The sequence below is a fragment of the Sminthopsis crassicaudata genome, chromosome 2, assembly GCF_048593235.1.
Source record: "Sminthopsis crassicaudata isolate SCR6 chromosome 2, ASM4859323v1, whole genome shotgun sequence".
Taxonomy (NCBI): Eukaryota; Metazoa; Chordata; class Mammalia; order Dasyuromorphia; family Dasyuridae; genus Sminthopsis; species Sminthopsis crassicaudata.
The window spans coordinates 187001239-187016267 of NC_133618.1; the positions used below are offsets into that span (position 1 = coordinate 187001239).

The 15029-nt window shown below is 33.6% G+C and overlaps 1 protein-coding gene across 4 annotated transcripts in view; it reads right to left on the minus strand.

Moving 5' to 3' along the window:
- MYOM2 (myomesin 2) overlaps window positions 1-15029 on the minus strand; it is a 168606-nt gene that overhangs the window by 62827 nt on the left and 90750 nt on the right. For all 4 annotated transcript variants that reach the window (XR_012486130.1, XR_012486131.1, XM_074287958.1 and 1 more), the window contains exons 16-17: window positions 7240-7414; window positions 2502-2623 (exon numbers count right to left, since the gene is read on the minus strand). Coding sequence is in view for 2 of the 4 variants with exons in the window: in XM_074287958.1 (XP_074144059.1) it covers window positions 2502-2623; window positions 7240-7414 (297 nt within the window). In the remaining 2 variants the exon portion in view is untranslated. The remainder of the gene's footprint in view (window positions 1-2501; window positions 2624-7239; window positions 7415-15029) is intronic.

Genomic DNA, 15029 nt, shown 5'->3' on the forward strand with positions numbered 1-15029 from the left:
ACCAGGATAAGTAGTGCTCTTTATATATACTGAAGTGAAGCCTTCCCTAAATAGTACTCTTAAGAACTATGTGGTGGGCTGCTGTTCCCCTGTATAATTCAAACAATATTGTAGTCTGAATTCTCTTAGCCTGCACAGCACCTTCTCATGCTGAACAAGAAGAATAAGCTGTCCTGATCTCCCAGTATTCTGAATGGAACATGCCCTCTAGGTCAGCTCCTTCTCCTCCAGCAGAGGAAGACAAGTTGACAATGATATGCATACATGTACACACAGTTATACTTTGATGAGGGAGAAATGATGAAGGCTTCAACTGAGAGAACAAATTACATTGGATTTCACCCACAAGGCATATTATACTATCTTTACCTGTTGTCATCTTCTGACAGCTATCAATTGGTAGCAGGCAAGCTATCTTGGCAAATCAACCAATTATTACAATTCCCAACTATCCCAGTTGTTGATTGCCATTTTGGCCAGTGAATTAAATTGGGGGCAAGGAGGAAAAGGCATGACTTTCCATTGTTATTCTCTTCACCAAATATAATTATTTTTAGGATGATATTAGTACAAAGTTCCAGCAGTGGCCCACTTGTGGCTTTTCCTAAACTTTATTTTTTGGCAGTAATCCAAGTGTGCACCATTTCTCCACTTTAGATTTTCTTTAGAGAATTGCCAAAAGGAAATTTAGCAAAACTCAAACTCCATTCATTTCAATTGCCAAATCTTCCCACATAATTCATTGCATTTTAGAGTTTAGAATTATAGGGAATCTAAAAGGTTAGGTCCTCAGAAAATAATAAAGCAGTAAACCCAAACTCAAGCCCAAACTCTGTAATGCAAACCCAAGGTCCATAATACTATATCACATAGTATTCTCAGAGTATTATAAAATTATTGAATTGCTTCAAGACTATTCTGAAAGACTATTGAATTAGCAAGATCTCTTTCATTGTGGATATGTTAGGGAGAGAGAGAGGAGAATTAAGGCCCATTGGCATAAAGAATAACAAATGGCTGCTCTATATTTAATGATGTTTATATTTCTTACTGCATATGGCTTCCCATTAGTCTGCTATCCTGTGGAGCCTTTAGAATAATTTACATAAGTATTAGTTTGTACCCACCTTTAATAGAGCCTCCATTTACAAATAAACACTATTTACCCAGCAGGTTAAATTGAAATGCTAAAAATTGGTCCCTAATTGGCATATTCTATGTCTTTGAGAAAGTTCTACTTAGAGCTTCCTCTTTCCTCCCATTAACCTGAATAAACAGAAGCTGAATAGAAGTGATTTTCATTACATAATAGACTGTCAAAAAATTGCAATTGATTTATTTAGAAATCACTAAAAGTAATGAGTGCAAATATTTTAATGTCTTCTATGGCATATAGGAAACCAAATAGATTAGAAAAATGACCGTTTGTCTAAAGAGCAATATAGTAGTATTACCATGTTGAATCAAATATTATCAGTTTAAAATTCCTTAAATGACTCTAAGGATATATAGTTAAGATGAAATAATACCTTTTCCCAATCTGTTTCCAAACTTACATGGAAAATTTAGACAGTATATGATAAAAAATATTCTTTCTTAGAATTCAATTCACTTCCATAAACAATGAAGTGTTGAGGGTAAAAAGATGATGATAACATAGATCTTGCTCTCCGGGAACTTACAGTCTAATAGGAAGAATAATACTTATAAAAACAGCTGTAAAAGTTGCAGGAGTGAGCAAAATACCAAGGAGAGATCTAGGCAGATTGCTATAAGAAACTCAAAGAGGTCTTAAAATGCAATTATTAATAAAATTTATCTCTTGCAAGATTTTCAAAAACTTTATTGTTAATGTGTAAATTAACTCTGATTTGCATATCTGGTCCTGAATATTAAAAGAAATAAATGCAATAATAATTATGAAATTACAGGGTACAAAGTACTCTAGTCTCACCTGTCTTTGAAATTTAGGATCTGAATTAATATGTTTAACTAGCTACATTGATCAAGCTACCTGGATAATTGGCAAATTTCTCCTGCTATGTAAACATAGTCACATAATAAAAGCTCAATTACATGAACGTTATAAACTCACTAGAGTGACCGATTAGAGCTCCTAGGTTTAAGAATGCCTCAGAAAGTTACTGAAGCAGTGTAATTTTTGCATACATCTGGGAAGACAAGTGCATTAAAGCTTCTACTATAACTTTTACTATCAGTACAGCCATTCTGAAACAAATGTGACCTCTAATCATTTTTTCCTTTATTTTTAATTTGCACTTTATTAGGACATTATCATTTCTCCCTCTCACACTGGCATTTTCAGGACAAGTGGCCAATTGATGAGACATTTCAACAGGAATGCATGTTCTCTGTACAATTTACATCCTCCTTTTTCCTCTGGTAATATTCCAAATGGCATCATAAATGTTTATTCATGCAGAAATTAAAACTTATTGAAGAACTGAAAATTGGAGCCAAAGAGCACATGAATTACTTACTGAGGGCAGCCTGGACTTTTATTACATCAGACTCTTGTGAGTTTTCACTAGTCCCAACAGCATTAACAGCTTTAACACGGAAGATGTATTGCTCTCCAGTAGTTAAACCGTGAACAACAAACCTGATAAAAACACATGAATCAGGGTTTTGTTTTCAATGTTTTATCTATTTTCTCCTATGCTATGAGCAGAAATCATTCCCAATGCTTCATAAAAATTATTCAGTTCGATTGAAGTGAAGTCCACTTTTTGAGTATGTTATAAATAGTATACTACATATCTAATTTATTTTTCCCATGGCAATGATTTTAAGTCTACTAAAGTCAATATACCAAGATACAAATAGAACATAAAAGCACTCAGTTCTACCAGGCTCTAATGCAAATCAGCTTTTCTCTAAAAATGATGTTACTATACAGTTAATATGGACCAAAACTTAGGGCAATCACTCTGTCCTCTGAGTGACCTTTGAAATGTCTGAAAAAGAATAGTTACTGTCACTTTCAATGTGACTTCCCCTTTATTCGTACATCTGCTAGATTTGTTTCCCTCTAAAGACACTCAATGAATAAAAAGAATACTGAGAGATGTTCTTGTAGCCCAAAACCATGATTACTCTAGTCAAGCTACCAACCAAAAGGAAAAGATAATATTTTGATATTAAATTGTGTGAGTATCCAAAAAGAAGTTTAAGTATTATGAAGTTATTTTATTTAACTTAAATATATAGAGACAGACAAATTATAAATAGATAATAGGTATAGAGAGATATTTATTTATGTCATGACTAATTACCTTGAAATAGATGACATATCCAATGAGACATTTATTGCAAATTACTTGAGGGAGGAGGTGATAGTAATGATAAGGATAATACTTTTATCACTACATGGAATTGTGCCATTATTGTATTAATTAGCTAGAATAATTTAAATAACCTAGCATTTATTTAGGGATATAATTACATGGGAAATAGAATATAAATGTATAACCCTATAATTAGAAGAATAAACAGAATATAAATATACTTAATAATTTATTATTTTAGGGTGTTATTCTGAACACTTGTTTTCATTAATAAAAGGAATTTCCCATCTGGAAATTATCTCAAACAATGTAGATTGGCAGCTTGTCTGTCATTTATACTTTTAAATAATTCCTTAGGGTTGTTATTAAACACTAAATACACATATTGACAAATACAACCCAGGGACCAATTTTTTCCTTTTAAATATGTAACCCAGATAATTGATAATTCAGCTTCTCTCATTTTTTGTCCAAAAGGTATGAATTGAATGTTACATATTAAATTCTATTGTTAAATTCTTAAAAAGATGAGGAAAAAGAGAAAAAATAAATTGAGTCTTGCTATATGAAAGGAAACATAGCATTTTAAAAACATTTGTAAGGAAAGTTTTACTATATTTTAACATCTGAAAATCTTACAAGGAACAAAGGGGAAACTGGAAAGTAGTTTGGCAGAAACAAGGTTTAGATCATTATTAATGTCATTTCACAATAATTTTCAAAAAATAAATTACCTGAAAATCAAAGTTTTATCTTTTAAAAAAAAAGTGAAACCCTGGAGTTAAAAAAAAAACAACACAAAACTTTTTAATCAAACATCACTGATGAAGGTCTAATAAAGGGAACTAACACAACTGTATAAGAACAAAACACATTCTCTTCAGATAAATGTTAAAAGGATATCAATAGCTTTTTTAAAAATTTTAAACTATAGATAAAATTATGAAACTTGAATTAAAACTGTTGGTGACATTACAACATCGTCTTACTGTTATGAATTTTAATTTGGATATTGAAAATAAAAATCTAAGTAATTGTTCATACTGGGTGACTCTGAAATCCTACCACTGAAAATATGCTGTAAGAGGATCAAAAGCAAAAAAAAAAAGGCTCAATATATAACAAAATATTAATAAGCATGCTTCATAGTTGTGATAAAGAACTGAAAACAAAGTAGGTATATATCAATTCTGAAGTGGCTTAATAAATTGTGAGATAAACACACTACACACATAAAAGTAAATGTACTGGGATATTATTATGCAATTAGAAATGTTAAATATGAAGAACTCAGAAACATAAGACGATTTGTATGAACTGATGCAAAGTGAAATAAACATAATAACTAAAACTGTAAATGACAGGAACATAAAAAGGGAACCAAATGCTGAATAATTTTTAAAAAATAATGATTGAGAACAGATAATAATACATATCTCTTGCCTCTTTGCAGTGAGGAAAGAAACTACTAGGAAAGAACGTTATCTAACATGCTCACTGTATTAAGTGGTTTTGCTTAATTGGTTTTCTTTATTTAAAAAGTAAAATTCTAATAAGGTGGTCCAGGACAGGAGGAGGATATTTTTAATTATATCTGTGATCTCAAAACAAAAGGCAATTTATATATTTTCATGTATTCATATATACATATATATGTATGTATATACATATATATATATATATATATATATATATACATATTTCTTTAAGAGAAACAAGTGGTCTATTTTATGAAATGTAGAATCTTTTTGCTGGATCAAGAAAAATGGGTCTCCAACTCTTCTTTTCCATAAGTTTCTTTTCTATTTACAATTTATAGCTAATTTGTGCTTTAAAAAAAAGTCAATTATAGCTGGCAACCTTTGACAGTCTATTACTTTTAACTTCATAACTTTCATCTGTAGCCCTGTTCACACTTGGTGAAGAGAGAGATAGAGCTCAAAACTATTGAGAAGAAGTGTCAGGATCCAAAGTTCTTGGAGGCTACAAGCATAACAGAAAATTGGTATTGATTCTGTGTTAACTTCTGCCTCAAAACAAAGCAATATATTACTTGTTCCTTTCCCAATTATTAATCAAAGTGAGGACAAATTTTGTAAAACAAAAGAATAAAAAAAACTATATACTCTTCATTTAGGCTTCATTTATCTATTATAAAACTCTATTGGATATCAGAAAATTTTAAGCTATGTATTTTATTAACTCTTCATTTTTATAGATGAAGTTAGAGGAAGAGAAAGATTTCCTTGCACAGGAGATATAAAATATTTGGTCCAAATGCATGGGGTAGAGTCACTAAGGCAAAGTACGAATAAACAGGAGATAAAATCCTGTTAAAGAATCCCCAAACCTAGATACCTCTAGATATTTTTTAAAAGAAGAAAAAAATTTTATAATGCAAAAAAACAAAGGCAAAGTTAAAACATTTTTATTTCCCTCTTCCAGGAAACTATTTCATTTATTTTGTAAAGAAAATGACTTCCCTCAAAGGGAAGAAAAAATTTTGGAAAACCCCAAGGGTTGAGGATGAGCTGCTAAGGAACTTCTACCCACAAATAGGGAGAGGATCCAATCTAGACAGTCTCAAACAGGTCCTCTGGCTCAGAGGATTTGCAGCTGATCAATCTATTTTGGTTGCCAATTACACTTGTGGCCCAGGTTTTTTTTTTTTTCTTCCCCACTATTCTGGGAGAATGCCCTATGTATATAGTTAGTACTTAAGCTCTAGAAAAAGACACAAAGTCATAAATTCATAAATTTAAGTTTGAAATGAGCCTTAAGAAACTTTCTGATATAATACTTTCTCAATTTACAAATGAGGAACCAAAACCTAGAGATAATAAATGATTCACCAATGACATACAGGTAGTATGTACATACCAGAAGGGGTCTTTGAATATATAATCTCTCACTCTAAATATATAACTCTTTCCAAATGACTACTCTGTCTCTCCTTACTAAGTTGCAACTTTCCCAATGTGAGGAAAAGTTGCAATAGTCATTCTTTCTTCCAGTGACCATAAAGGGTTATCTTCAACTGCTTTATAATAATCTAGAATATGAGAATTGGGCCGATTGTATACTGAGAACATGGGCTTTATAATGATTATACTATATGTTAATTCCCTTCTTCATGGAGGAACAGTATAATGGAACTACACAACAATCCATCAATCAAAAGGCTTTTGAAGCTCAGGGCTGCCTAACATAACCACAGAACCAACCTTGCTCAACTCAAAGGAAGAACCTGGAGCAGAAGCTACAGACTCAAGATCTTGCTCAGAACTTTCTAAATGATCTGCTTCCTGCCTTGTGTTTACAGATGTCCTCTCCCATAACTCTTGTTCCCTGTTGGAAAGCCTTTTAGAAACCAGATCTCACTTTTTCTAGTTGCCTTTGAGCAACTGAGAACTCTTATCTCCCAACCTGCTCTTTGTAGCATCTTTTTCCCTACAAGTCTTTTTTCTCAGACAATAAATCCTTTTAATTGGTGATCAAACTCTGTTTTATTTCAGATCCCTTTGTGGACCTGGGGGTCTTTTGTTAACACTAGCAAGGAAAATGTGAAAATCAGCAAAGGAATATTAAACTCCAGAACTACTTGTATATTTTAGTCATGATTTTAAAAGCATTTATTCAAAGAAAAATTTTACAACTTGGTTATGGATTCTTGAAAATTTTTTTGATATTTTGACCTTTTATATCACAAATGACCAAACACATTCACTTTATGTACCCTTTCAATAAAAATAAGATCAAAACATATCAAATATATATGTCAAGCTTTGAAAATATAAATTAATTGGATTACAAATGAATAAGCAGTGTTCTTTAAGATGCATTTTTGCTTCTTGGAAATATGAAGGACATTTTCATTACAATAGTAACTTCAATCTCACAAAAAAACTGAAAAATTTGCATCATTAGTTACCTGTTATAATCAATGGGTTTGTGATTACAGGGTTCCCATTTGTTTGTCCCTGCCACACAGCAGTCAATATAGTAGCCTATTAGGTCTTCCTCATGTTTGGGTTTATCCCACTGAACAACAACAGATGTTTTTGTGTTCCTTGAAGCAAGTACACGACCAGGAGCAGAAGGGACAACTACATGGACAAGAAATAAAAATTATTTTATCAATTTATTAATATAACAGCAATGAATAATAAATATCTTTTAAATTCAAGTTGATTACAATGTAATGAAATACAATAAGCAAAATTTAATAACTTTTAAATTTCTGAATATCGTAACTAAGGATAAGTTTATTAGAAATGACAAAAATGGGTGGGGCGGAGCCAAGATGGCGGAGAAGAAACACACTACTCAGTGAACGTCCTCACTCCCTCACAACCAATTAGATAAATTAAGTCTCAAAATTAGCTCAGGACTGATAGATACCACAAGGACTGGAAGCACGACTTACCAGCTGAAGAGAATCTGGAGTTTCAACAGGAAAGGTCAGTTCTCAGGGGAGGAATAAGAAAGACCAGCACAGACGGTGGGGTAGGGGCACACTGAGCCCATTGCGCTGGGAGGGGCTCTGGGATCAGAGAAGCCACTGAGGTAAAGGAATCTGGCACAGGCTGTTAGCTCTTCTCTGCTAATTATTTAGCAGTTCAGAAGAGAAAGCCAAAATATTTTAAAACTCAGATTAGATTTCCCCCCCTCCCCCACCAGGGGGTGTGGCCTCAGCTACCACCTGAGAATAGTTAAGAGATTGACAAGTGGGTGGATACGGCCCAAGGCAACACACACTGCCTAGCTTAGCTGGAGGGAGTGGAACTCAGCTCCAGGAAGTCCCAGAGAAGCGGAACCTTTGAACTAGGGACCGCGGTTTCTGGCAGACACTTCCAGTTTGAGCGCAGGGGCTTCTCACGTCACCTGCTGCAGACACCCACTCCCCACCCGGACACATAGGCTGAGCTTCTTGCTGTCTTCACTATTCTACGCCCTCAAAGCACAGCAGTGCTAATCACCTCTGAGGCACTTCCAGGGAGGGGGTAGGGAACTCTCTCCCAGAGCTCTCTCTTAGCGCGGGCGCAGGGGCCGCTGCATCCATCTGGTCTGGGAGGAAGCTGGTAAAGAAGTAAATAATTTCCTACCCCAGGGACAGACCCCAAAACATTTTTTAAGTATGAGCAAAAAAGCTAGAAAAACTATAGATTCCTTCTATACAGAGAAAGAGCGGGTACCCAACCCCGAGGAAGTTAACAGCAAAGATTCAGAAGATAACAACCTAAAGGGGAACGATTCCTGCCCCCCATCACATAACTCTCTCCTAGAAGAAGCTCTTAAGAAATTGAGGGAGATCGAAGAAAAATGGGGCAAGGAAAGGGAAGTTATGATAGAGAATAACAACGTCCTGAAATTGGAGTTGGAAAAAATAAAGAATTCACAGGAGATGCAGGGAAACAAAATTAGTGAATTAGAAAAGGTTAAAAAAACACAGGAAAGTAGGATTTCTGAATTGGAAAAGATAAAAAAGTCTCAAGAAAATAGAATTTCTGAATTGGAAAAAGAAAATAATTCTCAAAAAAAAAAATTAGGGAAATGGAAAAAAATTCAATAGAGCAAAATAATTCATTTAAAAACGAAATTGGGCATTTACAAAAAGAACTAAAAACTGTGAAAGAAGAAAATAACTCCTTAAAAGTCAGGATGGAACAAATAGAAATGAATGATTCACAGAGAACCCAAGAATCAGTCAAACAAAACAAAAAAAATGAGAAGCTGGAGAACAACGTCAAATACTTACTGGGAAAATCTATAGACCTGGAAAATAGATCTAGGAGAGATAATCTGCGGATTATTGGACTTCCAGAAAACTATGACCAAAAAAAGAGCCTAGATTCTATTTTACAGGAAATTATCAAAGAGAACTGTCCAGAGATAATAGAAACAGAAGGGAAAGTAGATGTGGAAAGAATTCATCGAACTCCTTCTGAAATAGACCCTAAAAAAAGAACACCACGGAATATTGTGGCTAAGCTGCAGAATTACCACACAAAGGAGAAAATCCTGCAAGCAGCTAGAAAAAAACAATTTAAATACCAAGGTGCCACAATAAGGGTCACCCAAGATCTGGCTGCCTCCACATTAAAAGATAGAAGGGCCTGGAACCTGATATTCCGAAAGGCAAAAGATCAAGGACTGCAACCAAGAATGAACTACCCAGCTAAGTTTAGCATCTTTTTCCACGGAAGAAGATGGTCATTCAATGAAACAGAGGAATTCTATATGTTTCTAAGAAAAAAACCAGACTTAAACAAAAAATTTGATCTACATCCACAAGACTGAAGAGAAACAGAAAAAGGTACACAGAACCCTTGAGAACTGTAACTCTGTTGTGGGTATATAAAAAATACTCAAGGATAATTTGATTTTACTGATATAAAAGAAAAAAAGGGGGGTGTAGTAAAGGGAAGGAGGTCGGTTCAGAAAAAGGGGAAGGAGTGATAAAAAGAGGGAAACTACATCCCAGGAAGAGACATAGAAAATACACCATATCTGAGGGAACTTAGTGAGGGGGAGAATCATTGTGTGAATCTTACTCTCATCAGAAGAGGCTCAAAGAGTAAATAATTAACATATTTGTTTTTCAGAGAATTTTCTCTCACCTCATTAAAAGGGGGGAGAGGAAAAGGGAAAAGGAAAAGGGGAATAAGTGAAGGGACTTGGAGGGAGGGGGGAGGGATCCTAAAAAAAAAAAAAAAAAAAAAAAAGAGGGAGGGTTGCGCCTCACAAGGGGGGTCTGTAAATTAAATATCGGGGAGGGGGATCAGGGGGGGTCAAGGGAAAAAAGCATAATCTGGGGATAATACGATGGCAGGAAATACAGAATTAGTAATTTTAACTGTAAATGTAAATGGGATGAACGATCCCATCAAACGGAGACGGATAGTAGATTGGATCAAAAAGCAGAACCCTACAATATGTTGCCTACAGGAAACACACTTAAAGCAGGGAGATACATACAGAGTAAAGGTAAAAGGTTGGAACAGAGCCTATTATGCTTCAGGTAAAGCCAAAAAAGCAGGGGTAGCTATCCTTATCTCAGATCAAGCAAAAGCAGAAGTAGATCTCGTTAAAAAAGATAAGGAAGGAAACTATATCCTGCTGAAAGGTAGCATAAATAATGAAGCCATATCAATACTAAACATATATGCACCAAGTGGTATAGCATCTAACTTTCTAAAGGAAAAGTTAAGAGAACTGCAAGAAGAAATAGACAGTAAAACTATAATAGTGGGAGATCTCAACCTTGCACTCTCAGATTTAGACAAATCAAACCACAAAACAAACAAGAATGAAATTAAAAAAGTAAATAGAACATTAGAAAAACTAGGTATGATAGACCTTTGGAGAAAACTGAATGGCAATAGGAAGGAATATACTTTCTTCTCAGCAGTTCATGGATCCTATACAAAAATTGACCATATACTAGGACATAAAGATCTCAAAATTAAATGTAGGAAGGCAGAAATAATAAATGCCTTCTTCTCAGATCACAATGCAATAAAAGCTACATTCAGTAAAAAGTTAGGGGTAAATAGACCAAAAAGTAATTGGAAACTGAATAATCTCATCTTAAAGAATGACTGGGTGAAAGAGCAAATTATAGAAACAATTAACAATTTCACCCAAGATAATGATAATGATGAGACATCATATCAAAATCTTTGGGATGCAGCTAAAGCGGTAATAAGGGGAAATTTTATATCTTTAGAGGCTTATTTGAAGAAAATTGAGAAAGAGAAGATTAACGAATTGGGCTTACAACTTAAAAGGCTAGAAAAAGACCAAATTATAAACCCCCAACCAAAAATTAAACTCGAAATACAAAAATTAAAAGGAGAAATCAATAAAATTGAAAGTAAAAAAACTATTGAATTAATAAATAAAACCAAGAGTTGGTTTTATGAAAAAGCCAATAAAATAGATAAACCTTTGGTAAATCTGATCAAAAAAAAGAAAGAGGAAAATCAAATTGATAGTCTTACAAATGAAAAGGGGGATCTTTCCACCAATGAAGAGGAAATTAGAGAAATAATAAGGAGTTACTTTGCCCAACTTTATGCCAATAAATTTGATAACTTAAGTGAAATGGATGACTTCCTCCAAAAATATAGGCTCCCTAGATTAACAGAGGAGGAGATAAATTGCTTAAATAGTCCCATTTCAGAAAAAGAAATAGAACAAGCTATTAATCAACTCCCCAGGAAAAAATCCCCAGGGCCAGATGGATTCACATGTGAATTCTACCAAACATTTAAAGAACAATTAGCCCCAATGTTATATAAATTATTTGAAAAAATAGGGGATGAAGGAGTCCTACCAAATTCCTTTTATGACACAGACATGGTACTGATACCTAAACCTGGTAGATCGAAAACTGAGAAAGAAAATTATAGACCAATCTCCTTAATGAATATTGATGCTAAAATCTTAAATAAGATATTAGCAAAAAGACTTCAGAAAATCATCTCCAAGATAATACACTATTATCAAGTAGGATTTATTCCAGGAATGCAGGGCTGGTTTAATATTAGGAAAACTATTAATATAATTGACCATATTAATAATCAAATTAATAAGAACCATATGATCATCTCAATAGATGCAGAAAAAGCATTTGACAAAATCCAACATCCATTCCTACTAAAAACTCTTGAGAGTATAGGAATAAATGGATTATTCCTTAGAATAATCAGGAGTATATATTTAAGACCGTCAGTAAGCATAATATGCAATAGAAATAAACTGCAACCTTTCCCAGTAAGATCAGGAGTGAAACAAGGTTGCCCACTATCACCATTACTATTCAATATAGTACTAGAAACGCTAGCCTCGGCAATAAGAGCCGAGAAAGAGATTCAAGGAATTAGAGTAGGAAATGAGGAAATTAAACTATCACTTTTTGCAGATGACATGATGGTATACTTAGAGAACCCCAAAGACTCTGCTAAAAAGCTACTAGAAATAATTCAAAATTTCAGCAAAGTGGCAGGATACAAAATAAATCCACATAAATCCTCGGCATTTTTATATATCACTAACAAAATGCAACAGCAAGAGATACAAAGAGAAATTCCATTCCAAACAAATGTTGATAGTATAAAATATTTGGGAATCCATCTACCAAAGAAAAGTCAGGAATTATATGAGAAAAATTACAAAACACTTGCCACAAAAATAAAATCAGATTTAAATAATTGGAAAGACATTCAGTGCTCTTGGATAGGCCGAGCGAATATAATAAAGATGACAATACTCCCCAAACTAATCTATTTATTTAGTGCTATACCAATCAGACTCCCAAGAAACTATTTTAATGACCTAGAAAAAATAACAACAAAATTCATATGGAAGAATAAAAGGTCAAGAATTGCAAGGGAACTAATGAAAAAAAACTCAGAGGAAGGTGGTCTAAGTGTACCTGATCTAAAGCTATATTATATAGCAGCAGTCACCAAAACCATTTGGTATTGGCTAAGAAATAGACCGGTAGATCAGTGGAACAGATTAGATACAAAGGACAAAAAAGGGTACATCTATAGCAATCTAATCTTTGACAAACCCAAAGATTCCAACATTAGGGATAAAAATTCATTATTCGGAAAAAACTGTTGGGAAAACTGGAAATTAGTATGGCAGAAATTAGATATGGATCCACACTTAACACCATATACCAAGATAAGATCAAAATGGGTCCATGATTTAGGCATAAAGAGAGAGATAATAAATAGATTAGAGGAACAGAGGATAATCTACCTCTCAGACTTGTGGAGGAGGAAGGAATTTATGACCAGAGGAGAACTAGAGATCATTATTGATCACAAAATAGAAGATTTTGATTACATCAAACTAAAAAGTTTCTGTACAAATAATACTAATGCAAACAAGATTAGAAGGGAAGTAACAAATTGGGAAAATATTTTTAAAAACAAAGGTTCTGACAAAGGTCTCATTTCCAAAATATATAGAGAACTGACCATAATTTATAAGAAACCAAACCATTCTCCAATTGATAAATGGTCAAAGGATATGAACAGACAATTCTCAGAGGAAGAAATTGAAACTATATCCACTCACATGAAAGAGTGTTCCAAATCACTACTGATCAGAGAAATGCAAATTAAGACCACTCTGAGATACCACTACACACCTGTCAGATTGGCTAAGATGACAGGAACAAATAATGACAAATGTTGGAGGGGATGTGGGGAAATTGGGACACTAATACATTGCTGGTGGAGTTGTGAAAGAATCCAGCCATTCTGGAGAGCAATCTGGAATTATGCCCAAAAAGTTATCAAACTGTGCATACCCTTTGACCCAGCAGCGCTACTACTGGGATTATATCCCAAAGAAATACTAAAGAGCGGAAAGAGACATATATGTGCCAAAATGTTTGTGGCAGCTCTTTTTGTTGTAGCTAGAAACTGGAAGATGAATGGATGTCCATCAGTTGGAGAATGGTTGGGTAAATTGTGGTATATGAAAGTTATGGAATATTATTGCTCAGTAAGAAATGACCAGCAGGAGGAATACAAAGAGGGTTGGAGAGACTTAAATCAACTGATGCTGAGTGAAATGAACAGAACCAGAAGATCACTGTATACTTCAACAACGATACTGTATGAGGATGTATTCTGATGGAAGTGGAAATCTTCAACATAAAGAAGATCCAACTCACTTCCAGTTGATCAATGATGGACAGAGGTAGATACACCCAGAGAAGAAACACTGGGAGGGGAATGTAAATTGTTAGCACTAATATCTGTCTGCCCAGGTTGCATGTACCTTCGGATTCTAATGTTTATTGTGCAACAAGAAAATGATATTCACACACATGTATTGTACTTAGACTATATTGTAACACATGTAAAATGTATGGTATTGCCTGTCGTCGGGGGGAGGGAATAAGGGAGGGGGGGTAATTTGGAAAAATGAATACAAGGGATAATATTATAAAATATATATATATATATAATAAAAAAAAATTAAAAAAAAAAAAAAAAAAAAGAAATGACAAAAATGTTTTTATTTTGTTTAAAATGCTTTAGAAAAATACATTGAACTCTTATCTTTCTTTAAATCTTTATATACACAGTGGTAGGTATAATGAGCTTCATCCACATCTCAGAAAATTTGTATGCCTGCATTCTTATACAATGAAGCAAGTGTAGTTGGATGACCAATAAAAGAATTAGGCTATCATCAGAAACTGTAAATCAAGAATGAGTTGTTTTTTTTTTTTTTTCATTTTTAGAAATATAAGTTCTGGAAGGAATTCTTTTCCAGAAGAAGCTTGCTTCATTTATATTAAATTTTTGTTAATAAATATATGGTTATGTTAATCAATACATGCAATTGAACTCCATTTTTAAAGTAATCAAACCAACCAATGTTTGCAGGAAAAGTTTCTTCATTATCCACTATCCATTCTTTTACTACCTCAGAAATGTGTCATGTTGCTACTTTATGTGGCTGCTTAAGAGATAATCTTATTTTAAAATAACTTGCTATCTAATCATTCAAATTTATATACCACTCTAATTTGTCCTTTATATCATTTGTATAGTTCTCTGAAAATTGTCTCCCCAATTAGAGTGAAAGCTGCTTGAAGGTAAAAATTATTTGAGTATTTTAAATATCAGAAATTAGCATAGTACCTAACACATGGTGGGAGCTTTATAAATGCTAATTGACAAGACT